The 19,627-nt window shown below is 37.8% G+C and overlaps 1 protein-coding gene across 18 annotated transcripts in view; it reads right to left on the bottom strand.

The window, feature by feature from the left end:
• Nucleotides 1–19,627, bottom strand: part of PARD3 (par-3 family cell polarity regulator) — a 637,508-nt gene that overhangs the window by 270,556 nt on the left and 347,325 nt on the right. For all 18 annotated transcript variants that reach the window (XM_079913062.1, XM_079913076.1, XM_079913072.1 and 15 more), the window contains 4 exons: nt 17,786–17,869; nt 5,833–5,958; nt 4,300–4,679; nt 274–413 (listed from right to left, as the gene is read on the bottom strand). In XM_079913062.1, the coding sequence (XP_079769188.1) occupies nt 274–413; nt 4,300–4,679; nt 5,833–5,958; nt 17,786–17,869 (730 nt within the window). The remainder of the gene's footprint in view (nt 1–273; nt 414–4,299; nt 4,680–5,832; nt 5,959–17,785; nt 17,870–19,627) is intronic.

Raw genomic sequence — 19,627 nt, 5'->3', positions numbered from 1 at the left:
AACAGACACTGTACTTACATAATGACAAATGTTATGTTATCTCATAAACCAAATGTCCAAGTAACTAAAAATTTATGAGTAAACTAAATGAAAAGACATTTCGCATCAAATAACACGGAGAAATGTAAAAGTGAAACAGAAATACAATGTTTTAGGATGCATACTTCTGCGAAATTATATAATTTAATTTCATATTTTATGAAAATGTTCAAACGACTCTGACCCTTGAAAATGGAACTTTTCAAGAATCATGGAACATCTGAAGCCACTCACCTCTATGAGTCTATCTCCCGCCTTCAGTCGGCCATCTTGGATGGCAGCCCCTCGTGGGAGGATGTTTTTCACATAAATTGGAGCTGAGCCACCTATTGTCACATCCCGGGAAGTGATGCTGAAGCCCAAACCTTCTGTACCTGAATATATAACAGAAAAAAAAAAGAGGTAAACAAAATGAGATATCTTGAATTTCACAAGTATATCATACATGAAGGATCTGTTATTATTCTCTACCTCAACTTGACATTTTGTAACTTTCACACTGACCTACCCATTTAATACTTTAAAAGTTGTAAGATTTTTCAACATAGACTAAATTATGGAAGGTTTAAATGGTATATATATCAAAATTCATTAGTCTAAGAAAAAACGGGAACCTAGTCAGACAGATGAAAATAATATACAAATATGCCTGCTGAATGTTTTTAAATTTGTCTAAATATTTGATTATGAAAATAAACAATTTCTCTATGCAAAAAACCCCCCCAAAAACCTGTTAAAACCCATAGTATCTCAAGTATCAAGTACGACTGTGCAATAACGGTATCCAGATTTGAAGGGTAAGCAGTGAAGACAAGGAAGAGAACAAGTCCAGGGAGATGGAAAAGAAACAATGAAATGAGAAATGTTTCTAGACACAGATAAAAGAACCTCCCCAAACTGACAGGATGAACCATATTATCTTCGCCTAGTTCTCTTCTAGTTCACCTAAATCCTACCGTTTATATTTCTCAAAAAAAAAAAAAAAAAGGCAAATGACCCATCTGAGCTCATAGCTACCAAATCTGGGGATCAACATATGATGTTTAAAGGTACTGAGTACTGAGTACTGAGTGTACTGAGGCGTTTACACTTGACTGTGCTAGTGCATAATTTCAATTCCAGGCTCTTTGGCAGCTTTCTCGACAGGCACCCTTACAAGCTCAATACAGTGAAAAGGGTTATGTCACTGAAACCAACATGCAGTGAGCCAGAAAGAGCCAAGAAAAAATGTGAAGATAATGATAAATTTCTAATGAATCAACAGAATTTTTATAAGGCTTCCAATAATGATTCATTTCTACCAGAGCTTTTAAAAACTATATTAGGTTCCATTCCAGTTAAAATGACCTGAGGACAAATACTTGCTCAATAAAGGAAGAATAAAGAGATGTGTAAAGGTGAAAAATCTACAGAACTCATTAATTTGATGCAGCACTCGCTAAAAAACTGTAAGTCAGGGTATGAATCTCTAAGTGAACAAATATGGGCAAATAAACATGAATAAAAATGTGGGTTAAAGAAGAAACAAAGTAGAAATGATGAAAACACAGTACATGTGACAAAAACCTACTGTAAATATTCTCAAATTCAAACAAAACATTCATTTACTTCAAGTCTGAAATCACTTTAATGTGCCTGGGCTGTTAATTTCTTAAGTCTTCTGTGAAGACTTGAACGGCATATTGTCTATATGAAATTCTCCTAATTATTCTGCTGGGACTTTTCCATATGTTTCTGTGCTTTCGTGAAACTCTAATGACTTGCAATAACATTTATTAAGGAAGAATTCTAAATTATTCTCCTTTCGCAATATTAATTTCTATGAACTACAAAGACTGATTGTTTTATGAAACAAAACACTATTAAAATATCAGCAATAACCCCTAAATCTGTACGCCAAAAGTTCAGGCAATGACCTTTCAAAGAAAGATAAATAGATATCAATTTTCATTTAGCAAAGCCAACAAAACATTTTGCACTGACTGAAATAGATCACTGACCTTCTCCTCTGACTTTATTAAAAAGCTAATTTCTACCAAAGAGCAGGGTATTTGAGAAGGCCAAAATGACAATAAATATTAAGAAATCATAATTACGGAAGCAGGTACATAGGGGCTCTTCTATTTCGACATGTTATATGACATAGTTCCAAAATTATGCCAAAGAATCATTATGACAAAGGCTTTCTTAGTCCTTAGCTTTGACCTCAGTTTATGAAGAGTTTCTGTCATTCAAATCGTGTCAGTTCACTTTGAACTGAATTTAAAGTTTAACACTGACAAACCCTACATTTTTGATGTACTTCATTAAAAAATGTTAAATGTAACCATAATAACTGGTAAAAACATTGCCTGTTAACTACAATGAAAACTTGTTCAACCTCATACAATCATTAAAACATATCTATTTAGTACTAATCACAGACAATGAGCAGTCTTTGTCACTTTTATTTATAGTGAACATTATTTTTTTATATTTGTAAGTACTGGCAGAATGCACAGGCAGTTTCCACCTTTTGCCATACATTCTCATAGTTAATAAATTAAAATCAGGCCAGATCTATGATGCTCTGTATCAGTTATATAACTCAAGGTCAGAAAAATGTTTAAAAGAAAACTATTATTTCTACTTTTATGTTGATTGAGCATAATCTTTCTAAATTAACTTCTGTAACATGTAATCATATATTTTTAAATGCTACCAAAATAAAACTATTGATTTCTGTATTCAAAAGAGTGATTCTTTTAATGGCAAATAAAATTTCACTTCATTTAAAAAGTTCATATTATATCATAAGGAGTTAACATATAGTAATTGTATGGAAAACTGTAATTAAACAATGAATATGCCTATATCAGAGTAAAAAGGCAAAGGTGTTTATGAACTAAAATCTTTATGACAATGGAAAATAGTCTTCCTTTTTGAAAGATCCCAAGCAGAATTTTATGTTTTATACAACTCTCTTTGTGTTTCTTGATATCCTTTTGCTTAAAAACCACGTCCTTTCATTTGAGTGTAGAAAAAGGAAGAAAGAGAATCTGATATTCCTCTCACTTATGCATTAACAGGGCTAAAAGGGGTTTAAGCTGATGTGATTCTGTATCTGTAAGGGGTTTCAAAAGTGGAGTGAGGTTGTCAATTCCTGATCAGGTCAACCAAGTATTTGGAGCTTAAAAAGCCAGTAACCAGAAAGAAGGCATTTGTGGTTCACATAAAGTTCAATGAAAGAGTATGATTTAGAAAGGAAATAGGAATCTCAGAGTTTACAGAGTTGTAAACTCTACCCCGAATGGAAAGAAGAACGGTCTCAATGTCAGGACACGGAAAAGGTTCCAGTAAGAATCTGCTGCTGGTGGCCACATGACTTGAGGAAATCGCTCAGCCTCTCTGGTTCATTTCCAACTAACTGTAGGAGTTGGTTGAGCTCATAAAAGGAGAAATATTCTTTATAATGACACCGGTTTGAAGGACATGATTTAAAAATATATAAAAATGCTCAGCTAAAAGAGATGATTAATAGCAAAAGTATATCTCAGTGCCTGGAGGGGACGGTGACTGGGAATGAGAAAGCCAAACCTAGGAGCCTGATCTGAGTCATCAGGGAGGCCAGCACAGAACTGAACGCCTCCTGTACACAAGGATGCACTGTCTGAGGGCGGGGGATCCTTAAATAAACACACTGATGTAAGGCACAGGTAGTAAAGTACTAGCAAGGCCCATTCCGATTCCCCTTGTCACCTTGAGGAAGGGAAGAATGCGATATTCTGGAAGAGCAGGAGACAAGGGGCCAGTGGCCTTGCTTCTCAGCATTTCACCGGGAACCACCAACAGCTTCAAAGGAGTCAATCCCTTCCCGTTACCAAAGGACGGGCTGAACTGGAGGAAGGACTTCTAACGTCCTCTAGGGGGGCTGTATGTGGACATCAAGTGGGGCACTCAAAACAGTCAGAGCCTCCCTGTTGCTTTGGGTTTGATGGTAACATCCTGAAACCCATTTCCTTCGTTGCCAAAAATTTTACGGCAGTCGTAGCTGCTACTTTTTTCATAGAAACATAACGTTTAAGGCCTATCCTCTGATCTTCTACGTGTTAATTTTTATACAGCAAAGTGAATCTGAAGAGCATAAAAAAATATACAACTGTAAATGCTTTTTTAAAAAGATGTATCAGTTCTTAATAATGAGGTAAGACTCAGGACGCTTTGGGTTAGTTGGTTGATTTTGAAACTAAATTCTGTGAAAAACAGGAAGACAGGTCATACCTTTCTTAAGCTGGATGTTAAGCTTCTTGCCTACTTTTTTGGTGTTGTAACTACTGCTGGGACTGAACACGTGGTGTACGGCTGGGCCTGGAGCGGCGGGTGGCTTTCCCGAGGGCTGTGCACTCTGAGGTAGGAGTCGGGGGTGAGGGTCCGCGTGCTCGGGCAGGGGGTTCGGCCGGGGCACCCTCGGCAGAGCCTGCGGCCCTGCACTGTTCACACTCCTGTGATCCCCATGCTGGCTGTCGGGGCTGAAGCGGCTCGAGTAGTAATTGTTCCTCTCGCTTTGGGACAGTTGTTCGTACTGCTCTTTATTGGCTGCGGGAACCACATGGAACCAAATGATGGAGGTCCGCATGGCTTGGCGAAACATATGTTGTGCTCTGGGTTTGAGAGAGAATGGAAACTTAGCAAATGAAGACTGGCAGACTCGAAGATGTTACCAGCTTAATTAAGTATACTCATTAAGCAACAAGGACGGACAGACTTGGTTGAAACTGAAAACAAAATTCTCATAACCCACTTATCAATCGGGTTTGCAAGCTCTGATAGCAGCAGGGCTGTGTCTCCAAATATAAATTTCTCATTCTCTAGATAAAAATGACAAAGTTATGTACAACTACAGGCACAATACCAGTATTTTGGTATGCCCTCCACAGAAGACCCTCCGCTGTAAATCATTCAGTCATACTGCAGTTTTAAGCACAACAGGTATTATCATTTCAATATTAAGAGAAATTAAATATAACCTCCGTTCTACAACATTATCCAATACGACTTTTAAAAGTCATAAAGTATTTCCTTACAAGGAGACCAGTCGAGTTTTTAAAGAAATATATTTATAAGTATACTTAGAAAACTTTAGAAAGTGACTATCCATTATTTATCAGAAAAATTAATTCAAGTTTGTGCATGCAAAAATCTCAGGAATGCCAATGCAGCTTCAGTAACTCAAAATGTTAAGAGCTGTTGGCCACTGTGCTGTTCCAAGACCAGCCCAAGAAGCTACTCCATCTTATCTGGATCCCTAGGCAGGTCTTTAACCAAGTCCTTATGATTTCTGCTCATTTTTGCCTTATTTTATAGGAACTGGACAATTTTTATCTTTTTAATGGAGTAAGGGCTTGAGTCAGGATAAGGAAAATCTGAGTGGACACTGCAGGTCCAAGGAGCTTTGTCTTCCTATTTGCCACATTATATGTGACAAAGTTGGACGTGTGAGTTAAAAGTATAATAAAAACTAGCAACCTGATGGATTTTCCAAAAGGCGAGGAGGTGGCCAAACCGTAAAGCCTAAATCGGGCCCATAATATTTTAAGAAGTGCTGCGTCAGTCAGAGGGCGTTTGGAAACATAGTCTAATGACAGTGATTACCTGGAGTTTGATGAAATTTTTAAAAGCTAGATAATGGCAGAAAATACTCCTCTCCAGCATGAAGGCAGAGACCACAGACATATGGTCTGAGGTACCCCAATCGCCCGCACTCTGTCACGCCTGATGCAGGGAAAGTGCAGCAATGAGGCAGCACACACTTACTGTTCAAATCTTCTATTTCGAAGGTCGCCATCATTAATCCTGACAATGCAATCATTCTCATGAAAAAGGTTTTCTTGTTCAGCTTTACCACCTTTCTCCAATCGTTTTACTAATAACCCCAGGGTTCTGGAACATTAAGAATGCAAATCATTACACATGTAATATTTCCACCGTGCACAATGCCCTACTGCTTTAATGGCGGGATTATATTTACAAAGACTGCCTAATAAAGGGGTGCCTTAAATTGCTATTCAGACATTTAAAAATAACGCCAACACAGAAATCACAACACTATAAATGGTGTGTAGAAAGGGATCCTTTCAATAAATATAGGCAATCGTTTCTGGCGTGTCAGTGTTATGCTTCTGCAACAAATCGTACCCTTCTCTCTATGCTTAAAAATGCTCCCGGCAGAGCTGGCCCCATGGCTCCTGGCCGTGGCGGTGGGCAGCATGGACGAGCATGGGCTGCGAGCAGCTCTGGCAGATCTCTGTTTTAAGCTAGCTGGTACAGTGCTGATGGCAGCCCCACCTTTCCATGAAAGGAAAGGTAACAAGGAGAGGCTAACCTGTACATGAGACGGAAAATTGGGGAAGATTCCCAAAACAGAAGAGTTTCCATTCTTGGCATCTGAATTTGGTAATGCCTCATGTTCTGAATTTCAAAACTTCTTAGGTCTCCCAAAAGTAAGTAAGTTGTTGCCATTATTCCCATCAGAAGAAAACAGAAAGCTGGCGACAGGTTCCAATAATGCCCGTCACCATTCACCCCTCCATGTGGACTCAAATTTCAAGTCGAAAGAAAAGCCCAAATGAACTTTTAGAGACCAAGATGGAGAAAAAAAAAAAAAAAAATTATCACAAATGTACTTGGTCTAGAGCACTAACTCCTTGATGGACAGGATGGACATTCTTTATACCCTGGGACAAATAACAAACACTATATATGAACACAGCTTGATAAGAAATAGGAATCTCCACCTAGTTCTGATGCTCTGACTTAATTGACGGTTAGCATATAATCTGTATTATGATCATGTTAAAATTTTTATGAACTTATTTTTGGCTTGTCCCAAGCTTGCATTTTCTTTCATAATCCTAATATTTAGAGACAAAAAAAAAAAAATGCCCATACAGAAACTAGCATTTAGGGGACTTCCCTGGCGGTCCAGCGGTTAAGACTCTGTGCTTCCAATGCAGAAGGTTCGGGTTCAACCCCTGGTCAGGGAACTAAGATCCCACACGCCGCACAATGCGGCCAAAAAAAAAAAGAAGCCAGCATTTAGAATCCTGAATAAATTAAAGTTGAAGATACCATCATTTCCAATCGCCTGTCTGTATTTTCCAATGGAGTACAATTTGCAGTACCCTGTATATGCTTTCCAGTAGGAAGATACTCCAATAGATAGCGTCCTTCTTCTTTTAAACCTTTGCAGTAATCGTTGTTGTTGATCTCGCTCCCCTGCTACTGTTACTTGTACACACACCTTATCTCTACTGTTGCACTGTGAGCTCCTGGAAGGTGGGGAAGGTGGGACTCAGCAATACGTGCTCCAGCACTCAGCTCATAGTAAGGTCTTGACAAATGACAACTGAATGAATGGGTGCTTGAGTTTAGCTGAAGCAAACAAGCCTCCTATTTCTAATAAGCTTTTTGCAAAATAGAATAAGTGAAATAAAATCCAGATTCGGATCCTTTTTTTCATGACTGTGTCACTTATACCAAATATAGGACTGAGCTGAAATGAATTGAATTAAAGCAAAGGTCCTTTTTTTTTTGCTTGTTATTTTGCAGTTTAACCTTCTTTCTTTCATAAACATTTACTGAGTCACTGCTTAACTTCATTCTAATCTTTATTATTAAATATAATAAACAGGCATGGTGTCTTACTATGGTTAAGCATACCTACCTACAAGAGTAAGAGGAGCTAACATTTAAATTGCCTTTTGTCATGTTACTATTTGGGGATTAGCATCTACTAGTGTAAGAGTCTAAGAAGCTTGGTGACTAAAGAAAAAAATATGATGTAGGTTATTTTCAGTTACTTGCCACCATATATCGGAACCACTGATAAATAAATATAAAAATTCTCTCAGCCCAAAGACAAGAAAAAGTACACTGACACAGCAGCATGAGCAACTTAACTGTCTGACTCCTACTTGACAGGAAGCAATCTCTTAATGTGCCACACCAATAATTAAGTGACCACTAAAATGTCACCAAGCCCACAATCTATCTCCCCAAGCTTCCCTACTGTTCGTTTGTCTCTATGGGCGACTGAACAAAGTGTTCTATCAAAAGCATCCTGTCATTAAGATATACCTATGACTCTGTTGAATGGGACAAAATAATTAGAGAAATCAAATTAAATCACAGTTGTTGGTAATAGTGGAACCAGAAGAAGACATTGGGCCACTTCGCCATCCAAGCAGCCATGTGAGAGCACAGGGGAAGGCAAAGATGACTTGGCCACCCATGGGCAGTCTTAAGAGAGCCACAGCTTGGTACCACACCTCTTGCTAAAAGCTGCCTCTGCAGACCAACAGGGCTTCTTTCAAGTTGATGTATTCAGCCCCTGAGTAAAAATATGCCCTACCAAGAGTCACTCTAGTTAATTAATTAGTTTTTAATTGGTGAGATCGTGAGTGATTTCTCAATATGGTTACAACATTTCTGTGATCTAAAGTGACTGAAAATTATTATGCCTTTATGTATTCTGAAATGTTTTGTGTATTCCAAAATAGTCCACAGAATATTCTTAGAGAAATAGAGAGAGACAGACTATGTTTAATGGAAATTACTTAGCAGGTAACTAGTACCAGTCATTTGTTCAAATTTATACATTTATCTCCAACAGAACCTTTCAGTATCTATGACAATTTAAATAATATAACTTGGAAATCTGTAATTTAATTCTACAGAAGTGGCATTAATATTTTTCAGATGAATAGGTCTATAGATTTATATTCATCTAGGTAATCATTTTCCTTTTCTTAAATCTACTTTTTTTCCCATGGGAATCATTCTACAATAATAATCCACAGTAAAAAGGCCTGACATGCTTCATTCACTGAATGACTTGTCTTTCTATACAAGCCCTCATATATGGCCAAATGCATGAGTAATCCTAACATACAGTAAAAATGTTACAAATCATAAACAAATATGCTATCGCATTTACATGAAATATTGCAGACATTTATTAAATGAGGTTTTAGAATCCAACGTTGTAAAAGTAGTTGCAAAAACCTCAGAATCCTCTTTCTCAGCACTAGAGGCTCGGGAGCTGATGGGGGTGGGCTGGGGGGGATGGGTAGAGGAGCAGAAGGGGAAGAATTTCACCCTGACTGACACAGCAAGTGATCAGGGAATCAACGGAACAGACTGAATTAAGGAGAACTTAGTAGCCTGCTGATTTCTAAGTACTTGACCACACTATTAGAATCACCCTCTCCAAAAGAATGGATTAATTTAAAAGGAAAATGGTACAATCTGCAAAATTATCTCATTTGCTTCACTAGGTGAAAGTGATTACAAAAGGAATGGGGATGAACTATCAAAAAAACTTTACAGGAAAATTGAACTGATAACATAACAGCCAGACTGAGAATGAAGAGGGCCCTCTGAAGGGAAATCAACGGGAAGTAATAACAGAGACTTTCATCTTCCTGAAAAACGTGTGTGTGCCAGCAGTTACATCTCCACACCCGCCACCGCCCCGGGAAAGGCGACTCGGATAGCACAATTAGAAACAAATTTTAGGGATCTATACTGCAAATTCAACCAGCAACTAGAATTCCTTCTAAAGGAATAAAGAAATGAGTACCGATGGTGTTGTGGTTCCCATAACACTCTTATTAGAGAAAATAATTGAAGGTCGTAAAGGTCAGAGCATTTTGGCTCGTCGCTCTACCGGAGTGGACGATGGATTTTCTTCTTGGCAGTTAGTACCTGAATTCCTTACTAGGGCAACCACTTTCCATCAGAAGAAGAAGCCACTTTGCAAAAAATAGGAGAGGGGAGCAGGAGAAGAGGAGTTGGGGGAGGGGTGGAAGCTCTGCTTGTGGGGAACAGTCCAGGGACAGAAGCACCAGCCTGGCTGGCACAGGAGAACGAGCAGGTGTATTATTAACATAGCAGGGAGGGCGGCTCTGTGAAGCCATGGCTACAGGGCTCAGGGGTACAGGGGACAGACCTCTTCACCTCCTGCATGAATCTAATGTGAACCCGACTTGGCAAGATGCTTTCTGAACGAGGGGATTTCTTCTGGTAAATCGTAAACGTCCCCAGATCTACTCCTCTCCCCTGGTCCTTCTACCTTTTCAAAAATTTAGGGAAAAAAATACTATGTCCACTATGAACAAATCCCACTTCTGAATCATTTTCCTAAAAGAAAAAATAAGTAAATACACATGTTTCTTTGAAGTCTTTCATCATGGCTTTTGTACCATGTTCCTTAACCCCCAAAGAGGGCAAAGAAGAAGAATACAGCCCCAGAGAGCAAGCCATTGAAAGGCGGCATCTCTGTACATGATTTTGGATGCATAATTAGGAATTTAACTGCTTAGATTATATTAAGGATTGCACCACTACATTTTTACAAGGTTCATTAGCCTAATTATACACTTAATTAAAACAAACTCAGTCACACATGTTAACATTTTCAATTCTAAGTATAAATTACAGCCAATGATAAAACTGAAAATAAGTAACAAATGTTTTATTGACATCTAAATTGGCTGAGCAAGTCTGAGTTTTGCTTTGATAATGTAAACTCCCACAACTGCCACCCAGCTGTATGGAAATGATCATAATTCATCTTAATAAAATCTGACAGAGTATAAACACCACAAATACAGTGAAGGCAGAGAAGGCATGCGCAGAGTGGGCTCGCATCAGCAAGACCCTCTCACCTCACTGAGTACTAAACAGGGGGCTGGCAATGACCTATATTCTATCCCTCAGAACCACAGCCAGAATGCCAACTTAATATAACATCCTGATTTTCTTTTTTTAATCGTTAGTGGATGAGATAAAGTAGACCCAAAAATGGTAAAGTAAAAGTAGAGAACTCCCTTAGATTAGGGCAGAAATGATAGGCATCGTACTACTACATTTAAAGAAGCAAGATTTATCTAAATGTAAAATACAACTTTCCTCTCTAAAACAAATGCATTTAGCATGTCCCTTTATTAGAACAAAGCAAGTCTGCAACTGAGAACGCACAACCTAAGACTTACAGACGAAAGGCTACAGATTCAGTAAAGTTAAATTGTGTTTCTTGGAAAATACTTAAATTAAAATCAAGTACACAGAGTTCAAGTGCATTTTTATCCTTTTAAAAATGAACAGTCAACTTTAAAACCTCTACAGTGAACTGAAATACGGTATACAAGCCTTGGATAAATCTCTTCTTAACACCTGAGTCGTTTCCATGAAATTCAAACTGGCTGTAATTCTTTATTAACAGATACACCCAACTAACTAACTGTGTACTGGGATTCTCAAATTTATGATATAAGAGTAAATTCTCATCTCACATTCATGATAGAAGAGATCGTTTTCTACTGTTACAAAGACTCATCAGCACTTGCCTACACAACCAGAACTCCCAGCATTTGGAGGAAATTTTAACGGCACATCACAGGAACCTAAGTGGAAGGTGAAATAGCCTTCTTCTTAGCTGCCACTGCCACGTACCTCATTCAAAGTATTTTACATGTATTTTATAAGTACATGTATTTTCATATTTTCACCAGACAAAGTCACAGGAGTGTCCCAGCCCTCAGACGCGAAGACCGAGGCTAAGTGAAGCTCACTTGCCCAGACCACACTTCCTAAAAAGACAGAGCCAGATTCTGTCCCAGGCATCTCTGGCCTCAAAACCCGGGTGATTCCTAACAACCCCTCTGCCAATAACATGAAGACTCAGCATGTGGTCCAGGCTGTCACTGACTGCCGCAAAGAGGAAAGACAGCACAGCTAACTGGAAATCCTGGAAAAAGATGAACTGTCTGTTTTTGATGTTATAGAGCAAAAGATAATAAAATAAAGGTTAGATGAGCTAAGAGTTATAACTAACATTATTTATAACCCATGTAAATATTAATCAGAGTAGCCAAGTTCACAGATTTTCACTGAATCATTAAGTAGAGGAGTATGCTTTTTCTTAAGACCTTCCAAAGATGTCTGCTAACTACTCTTGTATACAGAATAGTTAAAAACTTTATAAACACTTCAGTTTTTATTTGAGAGGAAAATTGTTCAATATGTGCATCTACAATACAGAAAACAAACATTTATATTTCACTCCTTTTCTATATTAATCTGATCACAGGAATATATATTTTCCAACAGGGTCACTTTTATTTCAACTCCAAAACCTAAACATTTAAAATATTCTTCTGGGGATGTGACTTTTTTTAGCTTTACGTGGCAGAATTTATGGATAGTAATACAAGTAAGAAAATAAGTCCAGGAAAAAAGTCATGAAAAGAAACAATATGGCAATCGAAAGGTTTGGTATTGACCCTTCACCTGATACTCTATCAAACTGAAGATAAATGGCTGAAAAAAATCATTTGGGATACAACTCAAAATTAATCAGACAAATCAAACGATGGCATATCTGTAAGAAGAAAGTTGAGAGCAATTAATAAGTAAGGCAGTTGGCAGCAGGAGGCAGCAGCAGAAAGCTTAAAACACGCAGACCCACACACATACACACTCCTTCTTACCAAGGACTGTTTTCCTAATTAAAAGACTTTAGATTTTTCCTCAGGTCTCATGGTTGACAATCAGATATTGGGAAGAAGTAATCTGTGGGTGCCTATTACTAACTGGAGGATGTTAAATGCGGTTGATTTTTTTCTATTTCCCTTCCTCCTGGGAATTTGTTGGAATTAGTAGGGTGCAATGATGGGAAATAATATACGGTTACAATAAAGAGGCTTTCTCATCAACCAAGTAGGTGGAAATAAAATTCTGGACTCTGGCCCCCAAAACAATATGAATAGGAAACATAGAAGAAGGAATTTTAGATATGAAAAATAATAGAATGTAAACTCCATGATGGCAGGCATTTTTTATTTGTCTGCTTCTCTAGAGCGGGGCTGGCAAATTACCGGCCATGAGCCAAACTCTGACCTGCCACGTGTTTTTGCAAATGAAGCTTTTCTGGAATACAGCCAGGCTTGTTGGGTTATCCATGTCTATGGCTGCTTTCACGCTACAATGACAGAATTGAATACTTGCAGCAGAAACTTGGTGGCCCACAGTGCCCAAAATATTAACTATCTGACCCTTTACAGAGAGTTTGCCTAGAACCAAGAGTGGTGCCTAGGAGACACCAGATCTTTAAAAACAAACAGACAACAACAACAACAAAACACTTGCTTAATAAAATAAACAAACATACAATTACTATTTGCATAAGAAAAAGCACAGCGAAAGAAAATTCCAAGGGCCACAGGGCTAAGAATAAAGAATGTACATAAATGGGAAAAGGCCCATTACAGAAAAGGCTCGGAGAAGCAGGCTGCACTTTTTTAAGAATAATATGCTTTAGCCATACGTGTTCCCAGAGGGGAAAAGACTAAGAATATTCACTGTAAGTTAGACTGGGAGTCCAAGTAGAGGAATAATAGTTATTTTTTTAAATAACACCATGATTATTTCTCGAAAACCTTCAACAATTTCTCTGTTATTTACTGAATGAAGTCTCAGAGGCCATTCACAAAGTGCTTTCTAACCATCTCTCCAGTGTTATCTTCCAATACACTCGGTTTCAAATCATTGACTCATTATTTCTCAGCAAATCACACAAATTTGTATGGACCATCTTCCCTTCATATGTTCTCTTCCTAGAAAGACTATCTTTCCGGAATATCACTAGCGTAAGTCCTATATTTCCTTTAAAGAACAGATCAAGTTCTACTGCTTCATAACATCCAATAGTCAGTAGCCCTCCTTCCCCTAAACCCTACGGCACATGTGCACTGAGTTCTTTAGACACATAGTATAGATCTTTTTATATACATATTTCTCAATTAGACCTTATATCCCTTAAAACTAAATACAAAACCTTATTTCATAAGCCCAGCCCCTATTTCAGAATATACTTTTATATTTTGCTTTCTAAATACTTAACATTATAACATAATCGTATTCCTAAGTAATTAGGAAGGCTCAGGAAAACTCATTAACATCAAGGCAGGATACATTCTTATTGTTCTGTTTCTAATACAGCAATGCAGAGCTAATAGGGATCATCACAGTAAGCTTCAGTGAGCAATACCGTTGGGCTAGGTCCTAGAAATATAAAAAAATATAACATGAAACATGGTTTTTCTGCCAAAGGAAATGACAATTACTTGGCATAGCTTTCCTGAAAACAGTAGCACTTGTGATTTAAATAAGGAGGTTACGTTTGACATTTAAATCAGGAGGAAATGAAATTACATGTGTGAAGTGAAAATCAATTTCAAGGTAACAAAACTGTGAATAAAGAGTTCTGGGTGGGGATCAGTTAACTTTATATTTTTGAATAAAATACAAGATGATGACTAGAGAAAAACAGAGCATCAAGGGGAGACAGCACAGGGACTTCCCTAGCAGTCCAGTGGTTAAGACTTCGCCTTCCAATGCAGGGGGTGTGGGTTCGATCCCTGGTCGGGGAGCTAAGATCCCACATACCTCACAGCCAAAAACTAAAAAAGAAAAAAAAAAAAAAAGCCAGAAGCAATATTGTAACATATTTAATAGAGACTTTAAAAATGGTCCATATCAAAACAAAATCTTAAATAAAAAGGGGGGAGGGGGGAGACAGCACAGTCTCTCCCATGCATTTATTTTGTCTCTGTTTCTACCATCCAAGACAGTGGCTGGGGGAACGGCAGCCACAAGCCAACGGTCACTAATGTCCCCAATCGGGGAACAACATTCAACCTACTCTAGAAAATAGCCTTTTTAAATTGGTCCAGCAGGATTTTTATACAAAAAACTTCATTATACCTCAGGCCATAATAATACCTAAGTAGCTTTAAAAATTTCTCTAACATTGACTTCACACTCTTCCAATTTTCCTGAATTATATTTGATACTCGAGATGTTCAGCATTGAGTTTCTTCTCTTTATGATGTTTAATTCCCATTCTGCACTGTTCCCTGAGACTTTCTGACTTAGAAATTGAAATCAGAAAGCAATACTGACATGCATGTGTCACTTTTAGGAAAATAAGTATTCAGTAAGTGTTATTCAATTAGTTACATCTCCCAAACTGAGAGGGCCCAAGTATGATAGGAATTTTGTACAAAGAAAGTTATTCTTGGAAATTTCAACTTACATCCCATGAATATGTATTCTTGTATTCCCACTGGATAATATGTGCAATTTCTTCACAAGTCCTGATTAATTTCTTCCTTTCTGCTATACTGCATTGCTTAATTTGCCCTTGCAGCCACCATTGAGCGGATGTAGCTCCCTTTATAAGCTGTCATCACAATTAAAATCATCTTCTACAACAAGCCAACTTCAGTTACCTAATTCAGACAATCCCTCCTCTATCAGCTCACAGAACACCTATGATACAGGGATGTCGGCATTTATCACAATTATAATAGTGTGAGTGCTTGGCTATCACTCCATCTTGACTGCAAACCCCTGGAGAGAGACTGTGTCCCGCTCATCCTTGTCTCCCAGCACCTAACACAGGAACCATCACACGGTAAGTGCTTGAGGAGGTTTCTGACTGACTGAGAAGAAACCACGTGTCAGCTTTTCTGAGAACACGTGAGATAGGTGTCTCTGGCTCCTGAAGACTGGCGTCTATGGTTCTTCAGCAGTCCTCCTGCGGTTCTTTGCACTGTCAGCCTCACTCTGAAGAACCATGACCGCCAAGGTGATGAGGAAGCTCAAAGATGCATCACAGGTGTTGGGGGGAAAGAATTCTGTTCTGTTTCCCAGTATGAAAACTAGTAACGCCAGGAAAGGATTTATAAAGAATCTCATTTTCTTAATCTCTTTGTCCCTTGTATAGGGAAGCTGCACAGGAGATTCCTCATTAAGTTTCCACATCAACAGGGATTAAAAATGACTCAGCTATAAAACACCTTCTAGTTCTGTACAGGGATCCTTGTCTCCTTGAATGTGTTCTGTATATCGAAACGAAACGCCATGGTAACCAGTAACTGTGGTCGATTTTGTGAAATGCCTTCCACTGAATTAATCTGCAGTAGATTTCTTTTTCTACCTTATACTTCTTTTGCTTAAGGCTTTTTAACCTATTTCATCCTAATATCCTTTCACACTGACGTAGGAAGTGTGTAATAAATGACAGAAAATAACATGTTTGTAATTGAAATACTGGTTTAAAGCTGGTACATACACGATTAAATCTCATTTGCGATGACTTATATTCCACAAACAGTTAAAGGCACACTAATACCGGGAGGCTATCATCCATGCATTCTACCCTCTTCTCATATCTTTCTACTCATGAAATAAATGGAAAAAGGGTTTAACTTCTGAGATCACTTAAAATTATAATTTTTAAAGGAGGTAAAGGCAAGGGCCATTTTGAAAACAACTAAGCTTATTTAACTGAAAGTCCTTTGAAGACATTTCAGTGACATTTCTCCAGAGTTTTAAAAAAAAAGAAGGAAGAAAGTGAAAGCAGTCATAACTCTGTGAATGTAACACCCCCCCCATCCCCAATTCAAGGTGAATTTCACTCTTGTTAGATACAACGCTCACATTCAAGCCTCGTAGTCCAGCAGAGTTCTACGTAAATCACAGTGTCAGCTTCCAGACCTTCCATAAAGCGTGTGCTTTACCAAAGACATGAAATCTGGACTCGATACTGTCAGGAACATATACCGGGAAGGCAGTACAATTGTTCAAATACTTATTTTGAACGATTAAGTAGATAACTCAATCACATGCTTGTAACTGATGTTTCCTCCATCTCTCACAATATACTGGACGCTTGGAATTCCTTGACAAGGGTTGAAACTATGTTCCTGTTCTTGGTCACTGGCCTAAGGTGACTTTCCAGCTCCCCCTTTTCTTCTCCCAGTGTAAAAGAAGTTAAAAGATCGATAAAATGATAACAATAAAAGAAAGAAGTTCAAACTAAGAAGCCAAATAGTTCATAAATATGTTTCATTTGGGTAATAATTAGATGGGTAAATAAGAGGGGATGGAAGTAAACTTCAAAGGCTAATGCCCCCCCCTCCATGGGGAAGGAGGCAGCATTTCACTTGTGGATGATGGAGGCTCATCAAACATTTGATTAGTTGCAAATTCAGTTCATAGTATTTGAAAACATATAAAAGCAAACATACACTAATTCTTTCACAAAAAGAAAGCAGCAGGATAAAAGAAACTCATATAACATTTGACGTTTTTAAGGATATATGTTCTATGAAGTAATGAAGTCATACTAACAAATAGTACAAAATTTTGATATTTGAGTGGGCAGATTGAGGAGAAGGAGACACAAGTCACACAGTAGAAAATAAATCTATAGTTTGTCTAACTTAAAAAAATTTCAAACATAATCATAAAAATCATATAAAATTTAAGAACTAAATAAACATAAAAGCAAATTTTAAATGAATCATTTTCTATGTTATCTAGATAATTTTTATTGGATACATTTTTTCCAGAAAATTGCTTTAAGCTCTCCCTTACCTTTGCACATTCAGCTGGAGTTCTGGCTCTAAAGGCTATCATCAATTTGCATGGATGTGATGAACGATAAAATTATTAGGATAATTTAAATGCCCGATTTCTTCATCAGCCTAAGTGCTTTCTGTGATTATAATGCAGTGGCCCCCAAATGAAAAGCCTTCTATTAAGCATATGCTAAGTCAACATCACTCTGTATCTGAGCATAAATGAAGATAAAACACTCCACATTATGATTCAATTAAAAACCTGCAAGATACGTTACCTGCCGCCTCGAGCACTGAAAGGCACTACATGGATTCCCAGAGGCCCTCCATCGTTGGGGACTTGTACGAGCTTTACCATATCACTGTGAGACAATATGATGAATGAGGGAGCATGAACATGGACCATCACAAACCGAAACTCAAACCAAACCAAACACAAAACCGCAATGACACAGACGCACAATAAACAACAAAGGAGGACAAAACGAAAAATCCCACCAGGCACACACACATATACATACACGTTCTGGAATAGAAGCATGGCGATGAGGGCACATTCAACTCTACATACCTGCACACTAGTCTGATGGCATGGCGTGGGGAGGGGGGAGCAATCATCAGAGATAGCTACATTCAAAATGACACAGCACCGCTGCTCTCGGACCACACTCTTCTGTGTAGTCCACGTATACCTTTTGTGATCAAATCTCTAGACTTCTACTGGAAGTTTCCCATCCTAATATCTATTCAAGGACTACAAAGATTAATGGGATAAAGATGCGTCAGCTGCACAGCACTTTATAATTTACAAAGTGCTCCTACACATGTCACATCATTGATCCCCTCCCGCAAAAGTCCAATAAGGTCAAAGCTTTGCCCCAGGAGGTGGCAATCCAGATGGGATACAGCCACCCTTACTTCCCACCTCAGAGCTCCATGGAAGGTCGCCATCCTACTTGCTGTAAGCTCACTGCATATGCAGGCAATGCGACCCCACGGGATACCCGTAAAAAATCAAATGATTGTCCCAAGGGTGTTTGTAATTGAACTCTAAAGTCTTTAAGCTATTTATATGAAGTAACATGAAGTTACTTCTACCACATAACTACAGTACTTTCATATTAATATCAAAAGCCCGAGTTTAATGCAATTGGTATAATCTGGAGAATGTAAATTTTCTACGCCATTTCAATGAGATTCCACTTTCTTTGTAGGTATTTCTGTGGGTGTGAGTACTGCACAGAAACCTAAGCAGTCCTGATCTAACAATCAATATTTGGAAATACTACTTCAATTACATATCTAGTTTTAAGCAATCTGGACAACCATAAGTGATTACCAATGGACTTGACCAAGATCACGATATAGTTTTTATGCAATGGAAAATGCCAATGCTACGACTGTATTTCTATGTATATAGATTCAATCACACACACGAATTAGGACAAAATTGAAATTTGGTCATATTGCCAACATATTTACTAAAGTAATACTATTTAAATGGATATTTAATTTTTTTCTATTTTCTTAGAATTTCCTAAAATCCTATTTGAGATACTGTTCATACCATTTGAACACGTATTTAATGACTGGTTTGTCAACTAAGATGGTTTGCCAACTAGTATGGTAACTTTAATACATTTATTTTACTTTATATTCTTTCTCAAAAGAACTATCACAGTGCAAGTGTTTCTTAAGTGTGGAAATACTTAGAGAATGCTGGCCGCTGAATAGCCAGACATAATCTGATTCGAAGCCTGTTTAATCTCACTGAGAAAGTTCTTATAGCCCTTCCTTGGAAGACCAAGAAAAGACAAAATTAAGAGTTTAATTATTAATATCGGGACCCCAACTTTTACCCAAAATCAAAGAAAAAATTTAGAATGACTGCCCTCCCTGCTCTAAGGTAACTTAGAAGAAGTCTTGAGAACATCTTCCATTCAAACCTGCCATTATTTAAGATAGTTGTAAAGTTGTGACAATATATGGAAGTTTTTCTTCGACCTTTTACACTTTAAATCATGTTCAAGATCCCTAACCTGTAATTTTTTATCAAATATCTTGAGAGATTCTATTTCTTCAAATCAAAAAAATATACACTAAAATGAGTAATGCTTACA

Source organism: Stenella coeruleoalba (assembly GCF_951394435.1).
Source record: "Stenella coeruleoalba genome assembly, chromosome: 2".
In the NCBI taxonomy this organism is placed as follows: Eukaryota; Metazoa; Chordata; class Mammalia; order Artiodactyla; family Delphinidae; genus Stenella; species Stenella coeruleoalba.
This window is presented reverse-complemented; position numbering and strand designations above follow the sequence as displayed.